Raw genomic sequence first — 26,744 nt, 5'->3', positions numbered from 1 at the left:
TTATCTTGATTCTGCTGTTGCTGTTGATCACACATTATGCCGGCAGCAGCATAGGCTGCTAGACGATTTGTTGTTGATAGAAGTGCTTGGTTTGTATTTAAGGCTATAACATGTGGTCATAAATCTTACATTCTCTGCCCTAAATGGTCAGGTGAGCGTGTGTGTGTGTGTGTGTGTGTGTGGGGTGGGGGGAGGGGGAGAGCAGACACTAAATTATCTGAAGGAAATATAAAATGTGTGTATAGTGATGCGTAACACATGCACATGTCTCGGTGGCTTGCATCATATACCTAACCTGGTTAAATCCTTCAGAATGCGGCAGCATCAGGACCAGCCCTCATAGGGTGGTGCCACTCCTGTCTGGTGTCCTGTTCAGGGCTGAAGGAGAGAGGGAGGGAGGGAGGGGGAGAGGGATGGATGGAGTTATTGCTGATGGAGGTGAATCATTGACTGTATTTCAGCTGATGGTGCAGGGAACCATGTCTTTGTCTGGAGACTGTAAAACCGAAAGGGGGCTCGTCCCACTCAAGGTCATTTTATCCATGTGGCACCCGTGTGTATTTATGGGTGTGTTGGTGGCTGCTGGGTGCGTGCGTGCATGTGTGCGTGTGTGTGTGTGTGTGTGCATGCGTGTGTGTGAAATTGTGAATGCCTGAGCACCGGGCGAGGGTTCATTGCAACAAAAGGAGAGTGTTCAAGCATGCTGGCTGCACTCTTGGCGTTGGTGACACACATTACTGGGTCACGTTTTGAACGAGGACAGACGAGTGTGTTGGATCCCAGAGAAGGGTTATTCCTTGGTCAGTGTTTTTTTTTCTTCTTATTTTCTCTCTCTGATATTGTATGCCAGAATGATAGTTAATATGCTAAAACTGTATGTTAAGGTCTGGTTTATTATTAATTATGAGCACATTTAAAATACATTTCAATGTGCTTATAAGGCATTATAACACTTGGATGTTTAAAATGATTGGATGCATAACACCTCATAGTAAAGACACATGCATTGTGACCAGCACTTATGATACCTCATACAACGTTGCCATACGTGATTATAAACATGCATAACGAGTGCTATAATGTCTTCTAAGCTAATTATAAATAATGCATTATTAATGTGCTTATCATGCAGTATAGACCCAACCTTAGTAACCAGTCCAGTGTGACCCCGTTAATATTTTCCTGAATGAAGGTCAGATGTGAACATGCACACAAAGCAGTGCTTTTCTCAGGGGTAACGTCATTATCCATACAAGGATAGAAGCGTCCTGGCGCACAATCGAAGTCGTTTAGACTAGAGTCTAAACGACTTTAGACCTTCGCAGCAATCAGTAGAGTGAACAACGGTGATGCGGTTTACCTCCAGGCAGGCTTTTTCAGCGGTCATCTATTCTCTATGTCATTGCATGTCATTTCTTCCTGTGGATCTAAGCAACATTAAACATTATGAAAGGAAATGGATGGGCAGAAACCTCTTATCTTGAACTGGTTGGAATAACTCATGGACTCCTCATGCATAGAAGGAAGCAAGAAGTCAGTCTGCTGCCCCCCCCCCCCCCAGGTTGGCAGAGGAAGTGTAGTGCATTAGATAATTGACACTGGTGAAAACATGGGTTGCAAAATCATGGGATAAAAATGTAAAGGGTAGAAACCTCTTATCTCCATATATTGTTTCCAAACTCTTTTTTTCCTTTGTAAATTAATGCCCCACTACTTGATCAAACTTTACTACAGCGTCACACAAAAGCCTCAAATGTAGCAGATCCACAAGCTTGAGAGGCGGCGCGAATTAGCGACGCCGTTTTTAATTTGTACTGCTACTTTTGAACTTTTGAATCCTGAAAAGTAACAGTTTTAGAGGTTTCCACCGGACCGACAGAGGCGATATGAGAGCAACGGAGGGGCTCTGAATCCCGTCCTCGTGTGGTGAAATAGCTTGTTGACCTGAGCTGTGTGCTGACCTGGTTTCAGGTCAGCGGATTGTCACACCCGTGATGAGTGGTGGACAATTAAGTACTCAACCCTAGTACTTGGATTGAGTATAGATACTCCTGGTTGAATATCACTCACATAGTCCTGGTCAAATGTTACTCATACTCTAGATACTCCTGGTCAAATAGTACTCACACTGTAGATACTCCTGGTCAAATAATACTCATACTCTAGATACTCCTGGTCAAAACTGTTACTTTTCAGGATTCAAATGAATAAATGGCAAACAATAGCTGATCTACAAGCTGTAGGGCTGAAGTGGTAAATGTATGTTTAGTTATAATAATCCAAATGTAAAAAGTAACTAGGTTTCAAATAAATTTAAAAAGTACAATATTTGCCTCATGAGATGTAGTGGAATACAAGCAAAACTATTGAAAATATGAAAGACTCGAGTAAAGTAAATTTACCTCAAAAGTGAGGTATGGTACTTGAGTAAATGGGCTTAGTTAATAGTTACTGTCCACGACTGGCGGTAATGCAAATCCCTCCGACATTTAATTCCAGGCTGGGTGGAGGGTCATCATCAGGCAGCCAATAAGAGGAGGCCGTTGAGTGACCTTCAGTCAGTGATTTATTTGCTCTCGCCGGAACAGTTGTGATTAATAATGCCACCGTTATTATGTGAAGCGGTAGATTAATCCAGCTAACGTGGTCATTCTAATTATTGGGACCAAAACACAGTGTCCTATAATGAAAAAGAACATGAAGGTGGTGGTTTCATTTTACACATTTTACACACAAAATTATTGTTACACATACAAGAAGTCTACACAATTCAATGTTTCCCTGTTATCTCTCCTAATGATACCAACATCAATACAGCCTGTTATCTCTCCTAATGGTACCAACATCAATACAGCCTGTTATCTCTCCTAATGGTACCAACATCAATACAGCCTGTTATCTCTCCTAATGGTACCAACATCAATACAGCCTGTTATCTCTCCTAATGGTACCAACATCAATACAGCCTGTTATCTCTCCTAATGGTACCAACATCAATACAGCCTGTTATCTCTCCTAATGGTACCAACATCAATACAGCCTGTTATCTCTCCTAATGGTACCAACATCAATACAGCCTGTTATCTCTCCTAATGGTACCAACATCAATACAGCCTGTTATCTCTCCTAATGGTACCAACATCAATACAGCCTGTTATCTCTCCTAATGGTACTAACATCAATACAGCCTGTTATCTCTCCTAATGGTACCAACATCAATACAGCCTGTTATCTCTCCTAATGGTACCAACATCAATACAGCCTGTTATCTCTCCTAATGGTACCAACATCAATACAGCCTGTTATCTCTCCTAATGGTACCAACATCAATACAGCCTGTTATCTCTCCTAATGGTACCAACATCAATACAGCCTGTTATCTCTCCTAATGGTACCAACATCAATACAGCCTGTTATCTCTCCTAATGGTACCAACATCAATACAGCCTGTTATCTCTCCTAATGGTACCAACATCAATACAGCCTGTTATCTCTCCTAATGGTACCAACATCAATACAGAATGGAATTCAATGTTTCCCTGTTATCTCTCCTAATGGTACCAACATCAATACAGAATGGAATTCAATGTTTCCCTGTTATCTCTCCTAATGGTACCAACATCAATACAGAATGGAATTCAATGTTTCCCTGTTATCTCTCCTAATGGTACCAACATCAATACAGAATGGAATTCAATGTTTCCCTGTTATCTCTCCTAATGGTACCAACATCAATACAGAATGGAATTCAATGTTTCCCTGTTATCTCTCCTAATGGTACCAACATCAATACAGAATGGAATTCAATGTTTCCCTGTTATCTCTCCTAATGGTACCAACATCAATACAGAATGGAATTCAATGTTTCCCTGTTATCTCTCCTAATGGTACCAACATCAATACAGAATGGAATTCAATGTTTCCCTGTTATCTCTCCTAATGGTACCAACATCAATACAGAATGGAATTCAATGTTTCCCTGTTATCTCTCCTAATGGTACCAACATCAATACAGAATGGAATTAAATGTTTCCCTGTTATCTCTCCTAATGGTACCAACATCAATACAGAATGGAATTCAATGTTTCCCTGTTATCTCTCCTAATGGTACCAACATCAATACAGAATGGAATTCAATGTTTCCCTGTTATCTCTCCTAATGGTACCAACATCAATACAGAATGGAATTCAATGTTTCCCTGTTATCTCTCCTAATGGTACCAACATCAATACAGAATGGAATTCAATGTTTCCCTGTTATCTCTCCTAATGGTACCAACATCAATACAGAATGGAATTCAATGTTTCCCTGTTATCTCTCCTAATGGTACCAACATCAATACAGAATGGAATTCAATGTTTCCCTGTTATCTCTCCTAATGGTACCAACATCAATACAGAATGGAATTCAATGTTTCCCTGTTATCTCTCCTAATGGTACCAACATCAATACATAATGGAATTCAATGTTTCCCTGTTATCTCTCCTAATGGTACCAACATCAATACAGAATGGAATTCAATGTTTCCCTGTTATCTCTCCTAATGGTACCAACATCAATACAGAATGGAATTCAATGTTTCCCTGTTATCTCTCCTAATGGTACCAACATCAATACAGAATGGAATTCAATGTTTCCCTGTTATCTCTCCTAATGGTACCAACATCAATACAGAATGGAATTCAATGTTTCCCTGTTATCTCTCCTAATGGTACCAACATCAATACAGAATGGAATTGTGGACAAAATATTCGGCTAAATCCGTGGCTCAAATACCCAATATACTAGATAAAATGCCCCTGGGGGCACAGGTCTCCACCAGGGGCAGGTCAGGTTGTGGCCTCCTGGTGGCGCTATAACCTCGGGGCACAGGTCTCATCCAGGGCAGGTCAGGTTGTGGCCTCCTGGTGGCGCTATAACCTCGGGGCACAGGTCTCCACCAGGGGCAGGTCAGGTTGTGGCCTCCTGGTGGCGCTATAACCTCGGGGCACAGGTCTCCACCAGGGCAGGTCAGGTTGTGGCCTCCTGGTGGCGCTATAACCTCGGGGCACAGGTCTCCACCAGGGGCAGGTCAGGTTGTGGCCTCCTGTTATAATAGGTCAATGTGAAAAGGGTGCCATTTCTTCTTATGCCTTGGATGGCAATTGGATGATTTGATGCATTTTGTTCCAAAAACCTGTTGGTGGCGCTATAACAGGCCAATGTGAAAAGGGTGGGATATATTCCTCAGCCTAGTAGGAAAGTCAGTGAAAAATGTCACGTAAATTGCACGCTGCGTTCATGATTTGAGGCTTTTTGTTCCAAACGGGCCAATCCTGCAAACTGTGTAAGCCAATGTTAGCCAATTAGGATGAAATATGAAATATCGGACAGATCCGGCTTGAACAGATAATCTGGAGGAGTAATATAAAAAAATGTGTTTTTCAAAAGTCTGCCTCCTGGTGGCGCTATAACAGGCCGTTGTGGAAGATTTGTGTAAGAGGTTCATCGTTGGCATCCAGGGAGTGTGTGCAACATTTGGCATCGACCGGGTTAACGGTGCCGGAGATTAGCTGTACACAGACGGACGGACACACACAGACGGACACACACACACACACACACACAGATTAGCTGTACACAGACGGACTCACACACACAGACGGACACACACACACACACACACACACACACACACAGATTAGCTGTACACAGACGGACACACACACACACGGGCACACACACACACACAGATTAGCTGTACACAGACGGACGGACACACACACACGGGCACACACACACACACACACACACAGATTAGCTGTACACAGACGGACGGACACACACAGACGGACACACACACACACACACACACACACACACAGATTAGCTGTACACAGACGGACGGACACACACACACGGGCACACACATGCACGGACGGAGTGCAAAACATACTCTCCCCATGCCTTCGGCCTGGTGGAGACAATAATGGTTGATGATGTGAAAAGGGTTGAGAACCAGTGCTCTAGAGGTTACAGGAGTGGCCCAGATGTCCCCACTGAACTGTGAATTAATTGAACGCTCTCCCCTCCCTCAACCACCACCTTCCAAGTGCCCTTGTACTGACTGCTCTGTGGCCAACCATAAACAACGGAGTACTGCGTACTGGGCAGCTCCCAGGTGTGATTGTCTGGCACTGTGTGAAGCAGGGTACTTTCTGCTCTCAGCGAATCTACTGTGGACAAATGAAGGTTTAAAAACAAAACATAAAAGCTTGTCTTGTAAATTTGAAAAGCTTGGTCTATATAAGAAACGTATGGTTTACTGAAGCAACGTGTTGTACTTACTGAAATATAGAATAATGTACTTTACATCGACAATGTGGAAATGTTAAGGTCATGACTCATGACCTAGACAAATGGCCACATTTCATTATTTTTAGAGTGCTTTGGTAGTCTACTTAGTTAGTAGATTGTTAGTTTGATTATTACTGTACACTATATTCCATTTCTATTGCGACCTAGACACTTTACAAACTCCTGTTGATTGTACATGTAAATGCTATTGTATCGGAAGCCAACTGGTTCTTCTCTATGGACAAAGGTGAACATAATCTTGTACGAAACAAAATAATGAGAGACCGTGGCATGAGATTGGTCAATTATTTATAGACATGCTGCTGGCACACATGGGAGATGCCTTTAGCCATTTGTTTCACTCTAAGAGGTAACAGAGACACCTAGTGGGGGGATAGGTGCACTGCCTATGTGTACCTGCTTACTCCGTTGTTGATAAGGGCATCAGGGTTGTTAATGGGTTATTTGGGGTGGGGGGCACACGTGTGTGTTTGTGGTGGGGTTACGCTTGTGATTAGAGAGACAGTTTTTAATGACATTTTAAAAGTGGTTAAACAACATGGCAATAAACCCTAGACTGCTCATCTACAACATATGTTATATTCAGATGTGACATTACAACAACAGTGATGTTTATCTATCTTTTGTATTGCATTGAATTGATTATTTGATTTGTCTTGTTACTCTTTTCCCAGAATAACTACCTGGTCTTCATGGCTGAGCTGTTCTGGTGGTTTGAGGTGGTGAAGCCATCGTTTGTAAAACCAAGAATTCTGCACATCCAAGGCTCAGGTAAGGTTCACATGTTCAATTCTTCATAGTCATACTGTAGTCGTAGTAATAACAGAAGCAATGTTAATACTAGTTTTGGTAGTAGAAGTCATAGTAGGACTCGCACTGGTAGGGATAGTCTTAGCACATTTTCATTAATGCATTTATACAATCTAAGTACTAATTGTTATATTGTTGCTGTCAGGCAGAAACCTCATATCTACTTCACCATAAGAGTGTCACACAAAAGTAGTGAAAATAGCACATCTACAAGCTCCCAACGCGTTTGCGATGTGACATGTTGTGAGCTTTTATATCGGCCATTTTGACTATTTTAAGATGCTTTTAAAATAAACAAGGAATGGTTTTGAACATACAATTTTTTCCACCCAACAGCAACAATATCAGTAAATATCAGTGTAATATTGTTCTGGTGTATTCAGAACATACTCATGGGACTTCTGTGTTGATTGATCTCAGAGCCATCATCGTTGTTGAAGAGCTTGCCAGCAGTTCCCATCTCCAAGGTTGTCAAGAGGAGCTTCATGGAGAGATCTCCCAGTCCAGAGCGACCCAGGTAGGTGACGCAAGCTCATGTTCTCAGCTAAACCCAAGCCTTCAAAATGCTTCAAAGACTATACTACAGTACTTACACTGATTATCAACCCACCAGTAGAACAAATGGACCCTTATGGCTTGGTAACTCTGCGGTTGTACAAACGGAACCATGTACTCCTACCTACTCTGATAGTTTACGAATGGAACCTAATAGACCCGTAAGTGTCCATTTGAACACTATCAGAGTTAAATGAACTCTCCCACAGCCTGGGAAATTCAAAAGGTTGAGAATCACTTATTTACTATACTTTTAATTGTATAATACATTGTTGCATTTCCTCTCTCTCTCTCTCTCTCTCTCTCTCTAGTTTGCCCCTTCGACCCCCACCTCGGAACTCAGGTGAGATCCTTGCTGTTTTTGTTTATTTCATCCCCTATAAATTGCAGTACAGATCTTCTAATCCCCAATTTAGTCGTTGCCAGAAATTAACCGGAAAAGGAAATGCATTGGGCGTGTCACCTTCTGGCAACGCTGGGCTCACAGAGAGAACTGTGTTCCGTTGGGGAACCCGGCCAAGATGGAGGCACCCTGGAGGTTCTGTTGGGTTTCCAATGCAAATGTTAAATGTATTCATTCTGTTCTGAATCTAGGTGAAATCAAGAGATCAACATCTATGTCCTTTGTGGATGGCAACCTTGGAACCTGGCCCAAAGAGAAAAGGTTTGTGACTCTGTGTCCATATATCTCAGTATATCCGAGGTAGTGTGGTTGGTGCCCAGTGTAAAGTTGGTCAGATCGAGGTAGTGTGGTTGGTGCCCAGTGTAAAGTTGGTCAGATCGAGGTAGTGTGGTTGGTGCCCAGTGTAAAGTTGGTCAGATCGAGGTAGTGTGGTTGGTGCCCAGTGTAAAGTTGTTCAGATCGAGGTAGTGTGGTTGGTGCCCAGTGTAAAGTTGGTCAGATCGAGGTAGTGTGGTTGGTGCCCAGTGTAAAGTTGGTCAGATCGAGGTAGTGTGGTTGGTGCCCAGTGTAAAGTTGGACAGATCGAGGTAGTGTGGTTGGTGCCCAGTGTAAAGTTGGTCAGATCGAGGTAGTGTGGTTGGTGCCCAGTGTAAAGTTGGTCAGATCGAGGTAGTGTGGTTGGTGCCCAGTGTAAAGTGGGTCAGATCGAGGTAGTGTGGTTGGTGCCCAGTGTAAAGTTGTTCAGATCGAGGTAGTGTGGTTGGTGCCCAGTGTAAAGTTGGTCAGATCGAGGTAGTGTGGTTGGTGCCCAGTGTAAAGTTGGTCAGATCGAGGTAGTGTGGTTGGTGCCCAGTGTAAAGTTGGTCAGATCGAGGTAGTGTGGTTGGTGCCCAGTGTAAAGTTGGTCAGATCGAGGTAGTGTGGTTGGTGCCCAGTGTAAAGTTGGTCAGATCGAGGTAGTGTGGTTGGTGCCCAGTGTAAAGTTGGTCAGATCGAGGTAGTGTGGTTGGTGCCCAGTGTAAAGTTGGTCAGATGGAGGTAGTGTGGTTGGTGCCCAGTGTAAAGTTGGTCAGATCGAGGTAGTGTGGTTGGTGCCCAGTGTAAAGTTGGTCAGATCGAGGTAGTGTGGTTGGTGCCCAGTGTAAAGTTGGTCAGATCGAGGTAGTGTGGTTGGTGCCCAGTGTAAAGTTGGTCAGATCGAGGTAGTGTGGTTGGTGCCCAGTGTAAAGTTGGTCAGATCGAGGTAGTGTGGTTGGTGCCCAGTGTAAAGTTGGTCAGATCGAGGTAGTGTGGTTGGTGCCCAGTGTAAAGTTGGTCAGATCGGCCTATGTCAGGAACTGCCAATCTGATGCCCATACGAATAATTATGGAGATCTTGTTGTCCAAAACAACCAATGCGACCGATATGCCATATTTGCCCATATAGGGGCATACTGTATATTGAGGACAGCTGTTATCTCCGAGTGTGGGACAGATACAGATACCTCCATATATGGGCATAAAACAGATACAGTGAGATGGGTACAACGGGTTTACAGTAGGGTGGGGCTTGGATCGTTCCCGATGTACATTGTTCCCGTAGTCCTTCTATAAATGTCACTATTTTCTGCATGTGTGTCTTTTGCGTATCTGGAGAAGCTTCCAACTGATAGATTTCAAACTCGGCTAGAAACATATTTAAAGAGTATACAATAACAAATATTGTGGAAGAAATGTGCAAGAAACTTAATAAAAGACCATAAAAAGACAACACAAAACATACAGTACAGTAAAAAGAAAGTCTGAAAAAAGCGTGCCTTTTAAGAAGTGATTTAAAAATAGAATATTGAATTTGCTAGTATGATCATTCAGGTCATTCCGAAGTATATGTGTAGTCCTCTTCAGTTGTGATTATAAAGATCAGCATTTAACAGATGACTATAGAAGAGTTTCCTTGAGCAGGATCGTGAACGGCTACCTGCAGCCTCATTGTGCTTTTGAAAACTATCGCACCAAAATTAAACTGATTATATGTTCTGGTTTATTTCCCCAGATCCGGGCCTTATGGCGTTTCCTTCGACATCCCGTTTGACAAAGACGACTTGGCCTCGGCCCGCGGCATGGTCCGGTCTGCCAGCACCGACGACGGCTTGGGCTTCACCGTGCACCAAGTGATGCCACGCGGCATGAAGCGCAACCTGTCCTTCCAGCCGGTCAACGGCCGGAGCGTGGGCATCGAGGAGGAGGACGGCTGCCCGGACAGCCTGGCGGCGACCGAGACGCCGCCGCCGGACAGGGCCTACCACAACGGGCACGGGAACGTCCTCCTCGCCCCCACCACCACCACGCCATCCGTGGAGGAGGCGCTCCAGATCATCCACAGCCCTGCGGGCAGCCCCGGCAACGGCTTCTTCCTGCACAGCCAGTGCCGGGAGGCCGGCGTCGGAGCCGGCCCCGATCCGCTGTCGGAATCGGACTCCAAAGCGAGCACCACGGAGGTGGACACGGGCGTCCACCTGCGGACGGAGGACATGCTGGACGAGGACTCGTCGCTGAAGGACTGCTCTACGAACATGGAGCTGGACATGGACTCGCCCAGCCCCTGTCCCAGTGGCCTGGGGCAGTCACCGGGGGGGTCGGTGAAGATGACCAGCTTTGCCGAGCAGAAAATGAAGAAGCTCGTTCCTCCGCCGTCGGACTCGGGGCGGGGCAGCAGCAGCGGGGCTGGCAGCTCCCTCAAGACCACCCCGGAAGGCTCTGAGCTGGGGCTCCCGCTGTCTGTCTCCTGGGCCCCGACGCCCGAGCACAGTCCCGCGCACCAACAGGCCGCCGCGCCCGTCGCCGTCCGAACGCCACCCACCCCTGTGCAGCTTCCGCCGAATGACCCCGCCCAGGTCATGGCTACCGAGATGGTGCACCTGAGGATGCGGCTGGAGGAGAAACGGAAAGCCATCGAAGCGCAAAAGAAGAAGGTGGAGGCGGCGTTCACGAGGCACCGCCAGAAGATGGGCCGCTCGGCCTTCCTCACCGTGGTCAAGAGGAAGGGCGACGGGGCGTCCAGCGGGGCGGAGGAGGAGGGAGGGAAGGCCGTGGAGGAGGCTCCGGCGGGGAGTCCCAACGTCACCTTCCGACCAGGGCGGAGCAAGGCGGACACGCCCGACGGGGCGGAGCAAGGCAGCACCGGCTCCCGTTGGCTGAAATCGCCCGGAGCGACGGAGGAGGGCGGGCCGAGCGCCGGCCAGCAGACCGAGCTGGACCTCGCCGAGTACACACGCTCCATCGAGAAGCTCAACCACTCGCTGGCGTTCCTGCAGACGGAGATGCAGCGGCTGGCCCAGCAGCAGGAGGTCATCATGGCGATGCGGGAGAAGCAACAGCAGCAGGCGTGGGTCATCCCCACGACCGGCGCCAACCCTTCCGCGTTTGGCCGAGGCGCCAACGTCACGCGCTCCTCCGGACCCTCGTCCCCCGCCGACTCCCCTCGCACCGACCACCGCTCGCCGACCAACATCAAGCGCAAGTCGGCGTCCTTCCACTCGCGCACCCCTCGCACCCCTCGTCCCAACGAGCTCAAACTGACGCCCTATAACCGAGTCCTCACCGCGCCCCAGTCTGTGGACAGCATCCCCAGGCTACGCAGGTTCTCACCCAGCCAGCCCCTAAACGCCGCCTTCGTCTACATGGGGGAGAAACGTGCCGGCCCAGAGACCACAGCGCCTGCCGGAGACTCGCCACCGACCTCGCCTGTCAGAGACGCTCAAACGGACGATCAAGGCCAGTCCGAGACTGACAAAATGGAGACGGGCGACGGCGGCGAGGGGAAGTCGGACCTCAAGCCCACCCTGGACTCGTCCGTTTCCGAGGTCCTGTCCCACCCCGTGACAGAGACCTTCATTGTCACGCCCACGGAAGGTCCTCCCCAGCTGGGGACCAAGAGCAACCTGATTGAGGTTCCCCTGTTTGTGGGCAAGGCCTCGGAGAAGCAGCTAGAAGAACAACAGCAGAGTGGCGTTGAAGACCTGGACGATGACCAGAAGCAGAGCTGCGGCTTCTTCTTCAAGGTACGTAACACGCCTATGGACGGAAATGGTGTGTCTTTCATTCAATAATGACATTGTTGTTGGTGTTGATGTTGTTGTAGTACCGATATATACATATTTTTTCTTTAACGATTTTATTTTGGGGATGTTATGCCTTCATTGATAGGACAGTAGACTGATAGGACAGTGACATGCAGCAAAGGTCGTCGGGATCGGGATTGGAACCTGCGACACACTTTCAGGCTTTGCAGCCCCCTTGTATTATTGATATCTATTGAAATGAGTGAAACTCGTGCTTGGGGTGACATTGAATGTATGATGGAATTTGTTTCCAATATATTATATTCAGAATGCTTAAAGCGGATGTAAGTGATGTGTTTTGTAAGCTAAAACTATATATATATATATATATATGTGTGTCTCTGTACGTCTGTCTGTGTGTAATCCACATAACTCGAGAACCGTCCGCCCCACCGACTTGAAATTCAACACACACGTTCCACACCACCGCAGGGGGTGCCGTGGCCAGTGTCGGTCGGACCCACGGTTGTAAAGAACCGCCCCAAAAAGGCCTCTGCCGGGCTCTGGACAGGGCCCCTGCCCAGGGTCCATATATAAAGGCCTCTGCCGGGCTCTGGACAGGGCCCCTGCCCAGGGTCCATATATAAAGGCCTCTGCCGGGCTCTGGACAGGGCCCCTGCCCAGGGACCATATATAAAGGCCTCTGCCGGGCTCTGGACAGGGCCCCTGCCCAGGGACCATATATAAAGGCCTCTGCCGGGCTCTGGACAGGGCCCCTGCCCAGGGACCATATATAAAGGCCTCTGCCCGGGCTCTGGACAGGGCCCCTGCCCAGGGACCATATATAAAGGCCTCTGCCGGGCTCTGGACAGGGCCCCTGCCCAGGGACCATATATAAAGGCCTCTGCCGGGCTCTGGACAGGGCCCCTGCCCAGGGACCATATATAAAGGCCTCTGCCCGGGCTCTGGACAGGGCCCCTGCCCAGGGACCATATATAAAGGCCTCTGCCCGGGCTCTGGACAGGGCCCCTGCCCAGGGGCCATATATAAAGGCCTCTGCCCGGGCTCTGGACAGGGCCCCTGCCCAGGGGCCATATATAAAGGCCTCTGCCGGGCTCTGGACAGGGCCCCTGCCCAGGGGCCATATATAAAGGCCTCTGCCGGGCTCTGGACAGGGCCCCTGCCCAGGGTCCATATATAAAGGCCTCTGCCGGGCTCTGGACAGGGCCCCTGCCCAGGGACCATATATGGAGCTGGCCTGTTCTGACATCATTCTGACGTCTGCATAGACTCCATATTTTGGCATGCATGACAAAGAACTCCATATATGGCCATAAAAGGGTCACATAATAACTGGGTGGGGCATTCATTTCCAACTTGCATCATTCCAAGTAGGCCAGTGCCCAATGGGCACCGCTCTAGAGGCTCTGGACAGGGCCCAAATTAGCCGATTGATCACACCTCATCACCCCTAGATCGCCATATATGGAGCTGGCCTGTTATGATATATCACTATGGTCAGTATGGTGTGCTGACGTCTGCATAGACTCCATATTTGTGCATGCCTGACAAAGAACTCCATATATGGGCTTAACCCATTCTGACCTGAGATCAGATTCATACGAGGTTTCCGCCGGACAAACACTGGGTCTGATGAACCCATTCTGACCTGAGATCAGATTATAAAAATGTCAGTCGTTCTTCGATTTTTTCAAAAAATAGCAGACCTACAAGCTCGTATCGCGCCACTCGGTGGCGCGATATGAGCTTGTAGATCTGCTATTTTTCAATAGATAAAGCATAACATGATGCCGACACCAAAATGGGTGCCCGGTCAGAATGGGTTAAAAGGGAGGGGCTAGCGCCCAAAAAGCGTTTACAGAAATGCCAATGTCTCCATTCTCCAATTAATTTAGATGGACTGCACATGCCTTTCTTTTTTTTTTGCTGTTGCTGTGGTTACCCGATACTTCTGTTGAGATGGTTTCCAACGTTGAGTGCGTAGTCTGACATCATGGAGCTCCATATTTGGGCATGTCTGAACCAGTGTTCCATATTTGGGCATGATTGACTCGTCGCGATGTCATCATGATGCCGAAAGTGTCCTACAGTGAATATAAGCAGCCGCAACCGATCCATCTTCCTCACACATAATTATTAAGTTGGCTTTAAGCTTGTTCATAGTTTAGGCACCGGAACGCTAGCACAGCAAACGTCAAGATGCAGCTCTTTCTACACGGCCAGAACACCCACACCCTGGAGGTGAGCGGAGAGGAGACCGTCGGAGACATCAAGGCCCGTGTCCAGGCTCTGGAGGGTCTCCTGGTGGACGAGCAGGTGCTGCTGCTGGCCGGCTCCCCGCTGGAAGATGACCGCCTCCTGGCGTCCTGCGGCGTCTCTGAGCACTGCACCCTGGAGGTGACCGCCAGGGTGCTCGGAGGAGGCAAGACCCACGGCTCTCTGGCCCGCGCCGGCAAGGTGAAGGGACAGACTCCCCATGTGGAGAAGACGGAGAAGAAGAAGAGGAAGACGGGTCGCGCCAGGCAGCGCATCCTGTACAACAGGCGCTTTGTGAATGTGGTGCCCAGCTTCGGCAAGAAGAAGGGCCCCAACTCCAACTCCTGATGGCTGAGAGAAGAAGCTTAACCAATCTAGTCCAGTTTTTACTGGACCTAGATGTTATCCTCATGTTCAGAAGAATAACCAAATAAAAACAACAACCAAATATATCAAAAACACAAAGATGAGACAGATGGGAGCGGGAAGAGAGCGGGTTGTTACAGACGAGAGAGGAAAGAAGAGCTCACACACTTTCTTTTTTTGGTTGCACGATGTCTTGTGTGCCAGAAGTTTTTTCTTCCCTCTCTGCGTGAGTAAAAAAAAATAAAAAAAAATAGTGCAATGTTGACAATGTTGGCGCTATTTCTGGTCATCCAGGATCAGTCAGGTGCAGTCCAAGACAAACTCCATGAGTTGGTGGGGAACAGACCCGTATGCGTTGGCGAAGTCCAGCCACACAACATGCAGGTCACCTCTCTCTCTTGTCGCCCTTTGGATCTGTGCTCCCATATTACTGCAGCGTGTTCCACGCACCCTGGGAAGCCTGGCACAGCTGGTGTCGACGTACCATTTACTTGTGAGGTCGCTGGTCAACCTCTTGGCCAGGATCTTCATTCAGGAGGGTGATACTCCTAACCCGGCTGATCCTACTGGAGTTGAGCGCCTTCTGGATGGAAACTGTGACAGCTCTTTGCCACTCTGAAGGGACTACTGGGCCTCGGGGTCAGGTCTGTGAACTGTATGGAAGTACTGGGCCTCGGGGTCAGGTCTGTGAACTGTCTGGAAGTACTGGGCCTCGGGGTCAGGTCTGTGAACTGTATGGAAGTACTGGGCCTCGGGGTCAGGTCTGTGAACTGTCTGGAAGTACTGGGCCTCGGGGTCAGGTCTGTGAACTGTCTGGAAGTACTGGGCCTCGGGGTCAGGTCTGTGAACTGTCTGTCTGTGTGTCTTGATCCCTGTTATTTCCATATATGGAGATCCCTGATGACAACCGTATGCCTATATTTGGGCCTATCGCTAGGATCATCGGTTCTGGACAACTGGATCTCCATTATGCCTATATATGGGCGTATCAGTGTTCCCGGTTTGATCCTCTGGGAGAAGAAAAGTACATATCTTGGGAAACTAATGACGGCAGGCATGTGCAGAGGGGGGGCTAGGGGGGCTTGAGCACCTGCCCTTTTTTAGAAAGTGCCCTTTACCTAAAAAAGAAAAAAGGGAAAAAAAAACGTTTTTAATTTTATTATTGTCTCCACCAGGCCGAAGGCATGGGGGGAGAGTATGTTTTGCACTCCGTCCGTCCGTGTGTCCGTCCGTCCGTCCGTGTGTCCGTCCGTGTGTCCGTCCGTGTGTGTGTCCGTGAGCAGCTAATCTCGGCCACCGTTAATCCGGTCCATGCCAAATTTTGCACACACACTCCCTGGATGCCAACGATGAACCTCTGCCCCAAACTTTCCAGAACGGCCTGTTATAGCGCCACCAGGAGGCCGCTTTGTGCAAAACAAGTTTTTGCACAGTACACCTACAGATTTTGTCCAAACATCACGCAAATTGGTACACAGTCTCTCTAGAGCCATTCAACGAAACCGGTCTTTCAGATTTCTCAGACTCCATCCTGATTGGTTAAGATTGGCTTCCAAAGTTCACAGGAGTGCTCAGTTTCAAACAAAATGCTGCTAATCATGAACACATCGCGTGATTTCCGTGAAATTCTGCACCCACATTCCCACTAGGCCGAGGACGAAATGCCACATGAACAATTTCAACTCAGCCTCAAGGTGGCGCTATAACTGGCCGAAAAGTGTTTTTACCTCTAACTGCACGGATCTGTGGATAACTTTGTATGCCAACTCCCTAGAGGCCAAGGAAAAACATTTGCCTGGAATTTTTCACATCTGCTCTTTATAGCGCCACCAGGAGGCCGACATATGTAAAACACATTTTCTATTATTACTCCTTCAGATTTTATCCAAATTTCACGCAAATCGGTACACATGATCTCCATAGTCATGTGATCAAGACAGGTTTGTTTGATTTCTCATATTCCATCCTGATTGGCCACGATTGGCTCCTACAGTTTTCAGGAGTAGCCCGCTTTGTACAAATCGCCACAACTCCTCAACGCAGCCTCCGATTGCGATGAAACTGTGCACGCATATTCCCACTAGGCTGAGGAAGAAATCCTGGTGGAGACCTGTGCCCAGAAGGGCACTTTTTCTAGTTTTTATTTTATTTTTGAGGGAAAGGGCAAAATAAATTTTTATTTTTATTTATTTTTTGCCACGGGCATGTGGAGGGGGGGGGGGGGGTGTGATGTTGGGGGCCAATACGAGCTTATGTGGGGGCAAATAAGGGCTTGTGGGCGGCCAATAGGGGCTTATGTGGGGGGCAAACAAGGGCTTATTTGGGGGGCAAATAAGGGCTTGGGGCTTGGGGGGCCAATAAGGGCTTGTGTGGGGGGGGGAAATAAGGGCTTGTGTGGGGGCCACATAAGGACTTGTGTGGGGGCCAAAAAGGGCTTATGTGGAGGGCCAATAAGGGCTTGTGTGGGGGCCATTAAGGGCTTTTCGTGGGGGCCAATAAGGGCTTGTGTGGGGGGCCAATAAGGGCTTGTGTGGGGGCCAAAAAGGGCTTGTGTGGGGGGGCCAAAAAGGGCTTATGTGGGGGCCAATAAGGGCTTGTGTGGGGGGCCAATAAGGGCTTGTGTGGGGGGCCAATAAGGGCTTGCGTGGGGGCCAATAAGGGCTTGTGTGGGGGGGAAATAAGGGCTTATGTGGGGGGGCAATAAGTGTCATTGGCCCTTCAAGACGAACATTTGACAAGTAATGATAATTCCACTATCATAATGAATTATCTTTTATTGCGCTGGCTGCCATCAGTCAGTTTTAGTCTCAGACTAATGAAAACATATTGCTTATTTTACTGTCCAATGACATGAAATGGCACAAGGGAAGGACTCCACAAAAAGACCACCCCCAAAAATCCAAAGATTTGCACGGCCCTGAATGACGGTGTTTAGGGTGGCGGTATTTTAATATAGGTTCATTTGGTTAAAGGGTACACTTAACCATGCTCGGTTATTTGCCGTTATTTGCTGGTCGTCCAGGATCAGTCGGGACCTCAATGGCCTTCGGTAGACACTCGTCCTCACCCCTTCAAAGCCAGGATATATTTCTACTTGCAAAAAAGAGATTTCAACTTCACTACCACTTTGTACTGCTAGTACTTCGCAGAGGAAAATATGTACAAATGTATGCAAATGTTATGCACATTTATAATAATTATTGAAATAATAATTATAAATTCATAATTTACATTTGGGGGATATCTTTCACAATAATAAATAAAACATGTTCTAATGATCACAACAAAAAAAAGGAAAAATATATATATACCGGTATATATATATTACAGGCATTTTACTTTTTAATTTACTTGCTAAAAATAAAATGACTTGCTGTGACGTCATCATGATGCCGAAAGCATCCTATATAAGCAACCGCAACCTATCAGTCTCACGCATACCTACAAGTAGTTTGATCCTAAGCTTGTCTATAATTCTGACAGTACACCACTAACAAACCTGAAGATGCAGCTCTTTCTACACGGCCAGAACACCCACACCCTGGAGGTGAGCGGAGAGGAGACCGTCGGAGACATCAAGGCCCGTGTCCAGGCTCTGGAGGGTCTCCTGGTGGACGAGCAGGTGCTGCTGCTGGCCGGCTCCCCGCTGGAAGATGACCGCCTCCTGGCGTCCTGCGGCGTCTCTGAGCACTGCACCCTGGAGGTGACCGCCAGGGTGCTCGGAGGCAAGGTCCACGGCTCTCTGGCCCGCGCCGGCAAGGTGAAGGGGCAGACCCCCAAGGTGGAGAAGCAGGAGAAGAAGAAGAGGAAGACCGGTCGCGCCAAGCGTCGCATCCAGTACACCAGGCGCTTCTTGAATGTGGTGCCCAGCTTCGGCAAGAAGAAGGGCCCCAACTCCAACTCTTAAGTGTGTTTTGATGGCTGAGAGAAGAAGCTTAACCATCCCAACATCCTTTCCGCTTTTACTGGACTAGATGTTATCCTCCGGTACAGATGAATAACGAAAAATAAACAAAAACAAACAACAAAACACCAAAAGACGAGACGGGCGGGAGATGGAAGAAGAGTTTGTTACAGACCGTCAGTAGGTTAGTGAAGAGAGAGGGTTAAAGGTGAGAGAGTCCCCAACCACACCATGGAGCATATAGTTTCACGGACGACCCAGAGAACGCTCTAACCCAGAACACCTCTATGTGCCACAACCTCCTCTGTGAATTTCCACTGCTACAACTTCAGACCTCTCCCTTTATCCACCAAATGAAGATGAAGCTGCAGGCTTGCTGCCACCGCACCACATGCCCTGGGCTGAACCCAGCCTACCTCTGACTGTGGACAAAGAGAAGGAAGTCTTTGCCAAGGGGCGCGGGGGGAAGAGGCCAGCAAATGCCTATGTTTGCACTGTAAACATGTGGCTGCCCATGCACAGGAAGGAACCCCCCCCACCACACACACACACACACTAAGGCTGTCCCCAAACATTCGGGGTTCGAACCTTCACTCGTTAGGGTTGGCACTCGAATCTTAATTAATGGGCTTGAACCATTCAGGTTTTCTTTTTTTTTTCTTTTTTTTTTACTCGAAAATATTTCTCGGCGAGAATGCGATATGCATAATAAGAGTACTATGTTCATGTTGTGTTTACATGTTACATGTTTAGATGTTATTATTAATAATCAGGGGGGCACACAACCGATGCGCCAGTGCGCATACGTCGTCAAAATGTTTTCTGCGTGTAGATCAAAGGAATGCAAGGCGCATTTGCACACCAACAGCTGAGACAGTTCTGACAGGCATTCAAAAGGAACTCAAATGTAATGTCCTGTAAGTAGACTTAGAAATACAACTAGTGTTGACTCATCATTACATGTGGCTCTTATTTTGAAGAGGATGTTATGCACAGGAAGTCCGTTTCAGTTGAAAACAAGCTACTATGACACTTTCCCAAAGTTACGTGCTCCCAGTGCCGAGGTTCGAAGCTCGAAGGTTATTTTTCGAATTAATTAGAAACGAATGGTTCGAAGGTTCGCTCGGAAATTCCTGCCGAAGGTTCAAGTCCTAAAAACAGGGCTAGGGTACAGCCTTAACACACACACACACACACACACACACACACACACACTCATGCACAGTGTAGGAAGCTTCAGATTGACCACACTCAGGCATTGTTCGTGGCATTGTTCATGAGATGTATGAGTAAATGTATGAACCGTCTGAGTAGAGTTGGAGTCTGAGTGTACGCCTTTGAAATGTGCGTGCCGGAGAAGGTCACCTTCCTACTACCTTTACTCAGAGTGCCAGAACGCTGCTACTGAAGGTCACCTTCCTACTACCTTTACTCAGAGAGCCAGAACGCTGCTACTGAAGGTCACCTTCCTACTACCTTTACTCAGAGAGCCAGAACGCTGCTACTGAAGGTCACCTTCCTACTACCTTTACTCAGAGTGCCAGAACGCTGCTACTGAAGGTCACCTTCCTACTACCTTTACTCAGAGTGCCAGAACGCTGCTACTGAAGGTCACCTTCCTACTACCTTTACTCAGAGTGCCAGAACGCTGCTACTGCAAAGTCAACAGTGGGGGATGAAGCCAAGTGACACCACAGAACAAAACACTATTGCTACTACTCGATGCACAACCTCATTGAGTCCTCCTTTGACTCGATGCACAACCTCATTGAGTCCTCCTTTGACTCGATGCACAACCTCATTGAGTCCTCCTTTGACTCGATGCACAACCTCATTGAGTCCTCCTTTGACCTTTTGATGCACAACCTCATTGAGTCCTCCTTTGACTCGATGCACAACCTCATTGAGTCCTCCTTTGACCTTTTGATGCACAACCTCATTGAGTCCTCCTTTGACCTTTTGATGCACAACCTCATTGAGTCCTCCTTTGACCTTTTGATGCACAACCTCATTGAGTCCTCCTTTGACCTTTTGATGCACAACCTCATTGAGTCCTCCTTTGACCTTTTGATGCACAACCTCATTGAGTCCTCCTTTGACCTTTTGATGCACAACCTCATTGAGTCCTCCTTTGACCTTTTGCAAGCAAGTGCTAGAGGACAGGCATGCATTTTTTTTTTCCCCTCAGGATAATGTGTTTATGTGAAGGCGACCATAAAAACCACAGGCCAAGAAGGCCATAATGGACGGGGAGGCTTGGCCTCATCTGTCGCAGAGGGCAGCAGGTCCAGGACGGAGCAAGAAATAGAAAGGATCTCAGGGTCTCATTTCCCTGCAGCATCACAGCAGCCGCACAGAAACTCCTCCATCAGCTTCACAGATCTAGCCTGCTCCCTATACGTACCACCTCAGCTGAGCCAACCACCCACTCAGCACTTTTCTTCCCCTATGAAGAGTCAAAACGTTCAAAATCGGTCTGGCATACCACCACCACCACCACCAAGAGGCCTTTTAAACTATTTGGGGTTGGAGTATCTTGGCCTCTTGACGCAGATTGGTCCATCAGTGTCCGGATTTAACCGTGTGCATGTGCGCGCACACACACACACACACACACACACACACACACACAAAGGGCTGCATGAAAACATAATCTCTGCCTGCCATGTCAGTCAGCCTTGACAGAGATAATAAACAAGGTGGAACACTAACAGTTATTCAAGCATGGGCTTGAATAATGTTCTGGTTTGATTGAATACAAAAAGAAAATTAAACACAGGAAAGTTCAATTAAAGGTCTGCTAAGAGGATTTAAACTCAAGAAAGCCTAGCCCAGCCTGGCTTGTTTCCATTGTGGTCCCATTGTGGTCCTTCATACTCAATTCATCAATACAACAGTACCAGATAACTGCCAAATAACTGCTGTCACGACTACAGACATTCAACATGCAATTCCAATAGATAAACCCTGCCCCCAAAATGCAGTATTCCATTTCAGTGACATCGCTCCTTTAGTTCAGCCGATGTTTTGTGTTATTTTCGGTTACATGACATGATGAATGGGATCTGGAAGTCGGCCGACTGAGTGAGGACAGCGTCCTCCTTCCAATGTGTGTTGTCGCAGGCTAGAGCGCTGGCTGAACTCTATGCTTTGATCTAGGTCAGAAAACTGGGGCTGTAGTGAATAATTCAGACACAGCTGCGGAGAGAAGCAGGGGTGATTTAGATGATGATTGAATGAAGTTGTGTGGGTGGTTAAGGTCTATGGAGTGCAAGGAATGTTCACAAGCTTCACATGAAATCTTAATTATACAGACGATAGATGTGTTGTGATTAGTGTTGGAATTAGCCGTCTGCTGTAACCCGGGCCAGACTTAATACTACTAAAAGCATGAATCATATATGCCCACTGGCAAGATAGACAAAATAAGGTCACTCTTGTGTAGCCTATAAAACTGTGGGTCCTCGAAATTAAAAGGTTTGAGAATCACTGCACTACATATATCCCACTCAGAGGCTGCAATGCAAGACAAACAGACTGTATTATAGGTCTAAACCACATTTTGGAATGGGTTCTAGTTTAGTTTAGTCAGTACATTTTGTAGTGCTTGTAACATAAAGTTTATAGGTACCGGAATACAATTTGTTTTTAGAAAATAACCACATTTCTGTCTGAAAGGTATAGAGTAGACTGAATCAATATAGCTTGTTTCTGGGGCCTTGTTGTTGTGATAGTAATAGAACAAGTTAAGTAAATACGTATAATCTAAGTAATAATTTGTATTAATAATAATAATAATTTGTAATAACTCGTCCAACACTGCTCATGTCATAGTGCAGAATCATAGTCCCAATAAAACATAAGTGAACTGCACTGCCCAGTTCCTTCTAAGAGAAAAAACTACAGTCGATTTATTTTCGTGTTTCCTACAGTCCATGGTCATATAATAAAAGGCCTGCACATTGGAAATCAACCACAGTTTTTATATTTCCATATAGGTGTACCGTGCATCCCACTGGATCATAAGATGATTAATAATTAAAGTATTGCAAAAGTCTACCATCCTCCACTCTACAGTATGTGAGGCTCCGTTGTCACTAGTATGTACCATAGTATCTTACACTGTACAGTGTACAGTATGTACAGTCCTAAGAAACAATCCACACTCGTTTTGAACTTATAAAATGTTACCTCAGCAGCAGCAGCAGCAGCAGTCAAATGAAGGGACATTTCAGCCCCCCAGGCCTTCCTTCATCATCAGCGTTCTGAAAGTGCTGATGAGGGCCTGAGGGGCCATAAAACACATCCGTCCATGTGCGCGTCCTTGTGCTGTACTGCCTGTACAGTACTATACTAGTCTGTATGCATTGTGTCTACTGTACTGCCTGTACAGTACTATACTAGTCTGTATGCATTGTGTCTACTGTACTGCCTGTACAGTACTATACTAGTCTGTATGCATTGTGTCTACTGTACTGTACTGCCTGTACAGTACTATACTAGTCTGTATGCATTGTGTCTACTGTACTGTACTGCCTGTACAGTACTATACTAGTCTGTATGCATTGTGTCTACTGTACTGTACTGCCTGTACAGTACTATACTAGTCTGTATGCATTGTGTCTACTGTACTGTACTGCCTGTACAGTACAGTAGACACAATGCATACAGACTAGTATAGTACTGTACTGCCTGTACAGTACTATACTAGTCTGTATGCATTGTGTCTACTGTACTGCCTGTACAGTACTATACTAGTCTGTATGCATTGTGTCTACTGTACTGTACTGCCTGTACAGTACTATACTAGTCTGTATGCATTGTGTCTACTGTACTGTACTGCCTGTACAGTACTATACTAGTCTGTATGCATTGTGTCTACTGTACTGTACTGCCTGTACAGTACTATACTAGTCTGTATGCATTGTGTCTACTGTACTGTACTGCCTGTACAGTACTATACTAGTCTGTATGCATTGTGTCTACTGTACTGTACTGCCTGTACAGTACAGTAGACACAATGCATACAGACTAGTATAGTACTGTACTGCCTGTACAGTACTATACTAGTCTGTATGCATTGTGTCTACTGTACTGTACTGCCTGTACAGTACTATACTAGTCTGTATGCATTGTGTCTACTGTACTGTACTGCCTGTACAGTACTATACTAGTCTGTATGCATTGTGTCTACTGTACTGTACTGCCTGTACAGTACTATACTAGTCTGTATGCATTGTGTCTACTGTACTGTACTGCCTGTACAGTACTATACTAGTCTGTATGCATTGTGTCTACTGTACTGTACTGCCTGTACAGTACTATACTAGTCTGTATGCATTGTGTCTACTGTACTGTACTGCCTGTACAGTACTATACTAGTCTGTATGCATTGTGTCTACTGTACTGTACTGCCTGTACAGTACTATACTAGTCTGTATGCATTGTGTCTACTGTACTGTACTGCCTGTACAGTACTATACTAGTCTGTATGCATTGTGTCTACTGTACTGTACTGCCTGTACAGTACTATACTAGTCTGTATGCATTGTGTCTACTGTACTGCCTGTACAGTACTATACTAGTCTGTATGCATTGTGTCTACTGTACTGCCTGTACAGTACTATACTAGTCTGTATGCATTGTGTCTACTGTACTGCCTGTACAGTACTATACTAGTCTGTATGCATTGTGTCTACTGTACTGCCTGTACAGTACTATACTAGTCTGTATGCATTGTGTCTACTGTACTGCCTGTACAGTACTATACTAGTCTGTATGCATTGTGTCTACTGTACTGCCTGTACAGTACTATACTAGTCTGTATGCATTGTGTCTACTGTACTGCCTGTACAGTACTATACTAGTCTGTATGCATTGTGTCTACTGTACTGCCTGTACAGTACTATACTAGTCTGTATGCATTGTGTCTACTGTACTGTACTGCCTGTACAGTACTATACTAGTCTGTATGCATTGTGTCTACTGTACTGCCTGTACAGTACTATACTAGTCTGTATGCATTGTGTCTACTGTGCTGTACTGCCTGTACAGTACTATACTAGTCTGTATGCATTGTGTCTACTGTACTGTACTGCCTGTACAGTACTATACTAGTCTGTATGCATTGTGTCTACTGTACTGTACTGCCTGTACAGTACTATACTAGTCTGTATGCATTGTGTCTACTGTACTGTACTGCCTGTACAGTACAGTAGACACAATGCATACAGACTAGTATAGTACTGTACTGCCTGTACAGTACTATACTAGTCTGTATGCATTGTGTCTACTGTACTGCCTGTACAGTACTATACTAGTCTGTATGCATTGTGTCTACTGTGCTGTACTGCCTGTACAGTACTATACTAGTCTGTATGCATTGTGTCTACTGTACTGTACTGCCTGTACAGTACTATACTAGTCTGTATGCATTGTGTCTACTGTACTGTACTGCCTGTACAGTACTATACTAGTCTGTATGCATTGTGTCTACTGTACTGCCTGTACAGTACTATACTAGTCTGTATGCATTGTTTCTACTGTGCTGTACTGCCTGTACAGTACTATACTAGTCTGTATGCATTGTGTCTACTGTACAGTACTATACTAGTCTGTATGCATTGTGTCTACTGTACAGTACTATACTAGTCTGTATGCATTGTGTCTACTGTGCGACACCTTCCTGAGAATATCAGCCTGACCGGCTGCCATCTTTGAAATCTCTTCTTCCAACTCTCACTCTCACTTTCTGTGGCCTTTCATTTATTGTCTCCACCAGGCCGAAGGCATGGGGGGAGAGTATGTTTTGCACTCCGTCCGTCCGTCCGTCCCTCCGTCCGTGTGTCCGTCCGTGTGTCCGTCCGTGTGTGTGTCCGTGAGCAGCTAATCTCGGCCACCGTTAACCCGGTCGATGCCAAATTTTGCACACACACTCCCTGGATGCCAACGATGAACCTCTGCCCCAAACTTTCCAGAACGGCCTGTTATAGCGCCACCAGGAGGCCGCTTTGTGCAAAACAAGTTTTTGCACAGTACACCTACAGATTTTGTCCAAACATCGCGCAAATTGGTACACAGTCTCTCTAGAGCCATTCAACGAAACGCGTCTTTCAGATTTCTCAGACTCCATCCTGATTGGTTAAGATTGGCTTCCAAAGTTCACAGGAGTGCTCAGTTTCAAACAAAATGCTGCAAATCATGAACACATCGCGTGATTTCCGTCAAATTGTGCACGCACATTCCCACTAGGCCGAGGAAGAAATGCCACATGAACAATTTCAACTCAGCCTCAAGGTGGCGCTATAACTGGTCGAAAAGTGTTTTTACCTCTAACTGCACGGATCTGTGGATAACTTTGTATGCCAACTCCCTAGTTTACTTTTGTTGCCCTTTTATCCAACCACCAGATGAAGGCAAGCTGCAATGTCCTAAATTCCTATCCTGGTGGAGACCTGTGCCCAGAAGGGCACTTTTTCTAGTTTGAACTGTGTCATTCTTGTTGCATTGTGTTAGCTCATCATGTTCTCTTCTTGAGAGTGACGCAAAGATGATGATGTTGATGCTGATTCATAGTATACAGTAACTAGGATGATTCTCCTGCCCCTCGGTAATGAAAGAATACTTTGTGCCCATTGTCAGAGTGCAGTACCCATTATCGTATAGTCGGTCAGTACTATGACATCATATGTATGACATCATAGATCTCCATATATGGGCATAAAAGGGACACGGTCAGAAAGCCACACAGAAACAGAGATACTGTACCGTACTGTACCGTACCAGACATACCGTACCAGACATACCGTACCGTACATATTTAGCAAAAGAAAGGAAAATGCAAAGTATGTGTGCGTTATAGATCAAATCAAATCAAACTTTATGCATAGAGCACATTTTAAAACAATCAGCATTGACCACTGTGCTGTACAGAGCAAGAAAAAAAATCTGAGCAAGTCTGTCTGTCTGTCTGTCTGTCTGTCTGTCTGTCTGTCTGTCTGTCTGTCTGTCTGTCTGTCTGTCTGTCTGTCT

At 46.6% G+C, this 26,744-nt stretch overlaps 3 protein-coding genes across 3 annotated transcripts in view; all 3 read left to right on the top strand.

Moving 5' to 3' along the window:
* camsap2a (calmodulin regulated spectrin-associated protein family, member 2a) overlaps positions 1–26,744 on the top strand; it is a 107,170-nt gene that overhangs the window by 71,245 nt on the left and 9,181 nt on the right. Inside the window, exons 7-11 of the mRNA XM_083767305.1 lie at positions 7,033–7,129; positions 7,589–7,685; positions 8,035–8,066; positions 8,318–8,387; positions 10,159–12,166. Of these exons, the coding sequence (XP_083623431.1) occupies positions 7,033–7,129; positions 7,589–7,685; positions 8,035–8,066; positions 8,318–8,387; positions 10,159–12,166 (2,304 nt within the window). The remainder of the gene's footprint in view (positions 1–7,032; positions 7,130–7,588; positions 7,686–8,034; positions 8,067–8,317; positions 8,388–10,158; positions 12,167–26,744) is intronic.
* On the top strand, positions 14,387–14,791 carry LOC310860419 (ubiquitin-like FUBI-ribosomal protein eS30 fusion protein; the record flags this gene model as incomplete). Its single annotated transcript, XM_083767306.1, has 1 exon — positions 14,387–14,791. The coding sequence occupies one exon, from the start codon at positions 14,387–14,389 to the stop codon at positions 14,789–14,791; it is 405 nt and encodes a 134-aa protein (XP_083623432.1).
* LOC310860420 (ubiquitin-like FUBI-ribosomal protein eS30 fusion protein) lies at positions 18,315–18,716 on the top strand (the record flags this gene model as incomplete). The annotated part of the gene is made up of 1 exon (XM_083767307.1): positions 18,315–18,716. The coding sequence occupies one exon, from the start codon at positions 18,315–18,317 to the stop codon at positions 18,714–18,716; it is 402 nt and encodes a 133-aa protein (XP_083623433.1).

This window comes from Protomyctophum parallelum (genome assembly GCF_964188405.1).
Source record: "Protomyctophum parallelum genome assembly, chromosome: 6".
NCBI lineage: Eukaryota > Metazoa > Chordata > Actinopteri > Myctophiformes > Myctophidae > Protomyctophum > Protomyctophum parallelum.
This window is presented reverse-complemented; position numbering and strand designations above follow the sequence as displayed.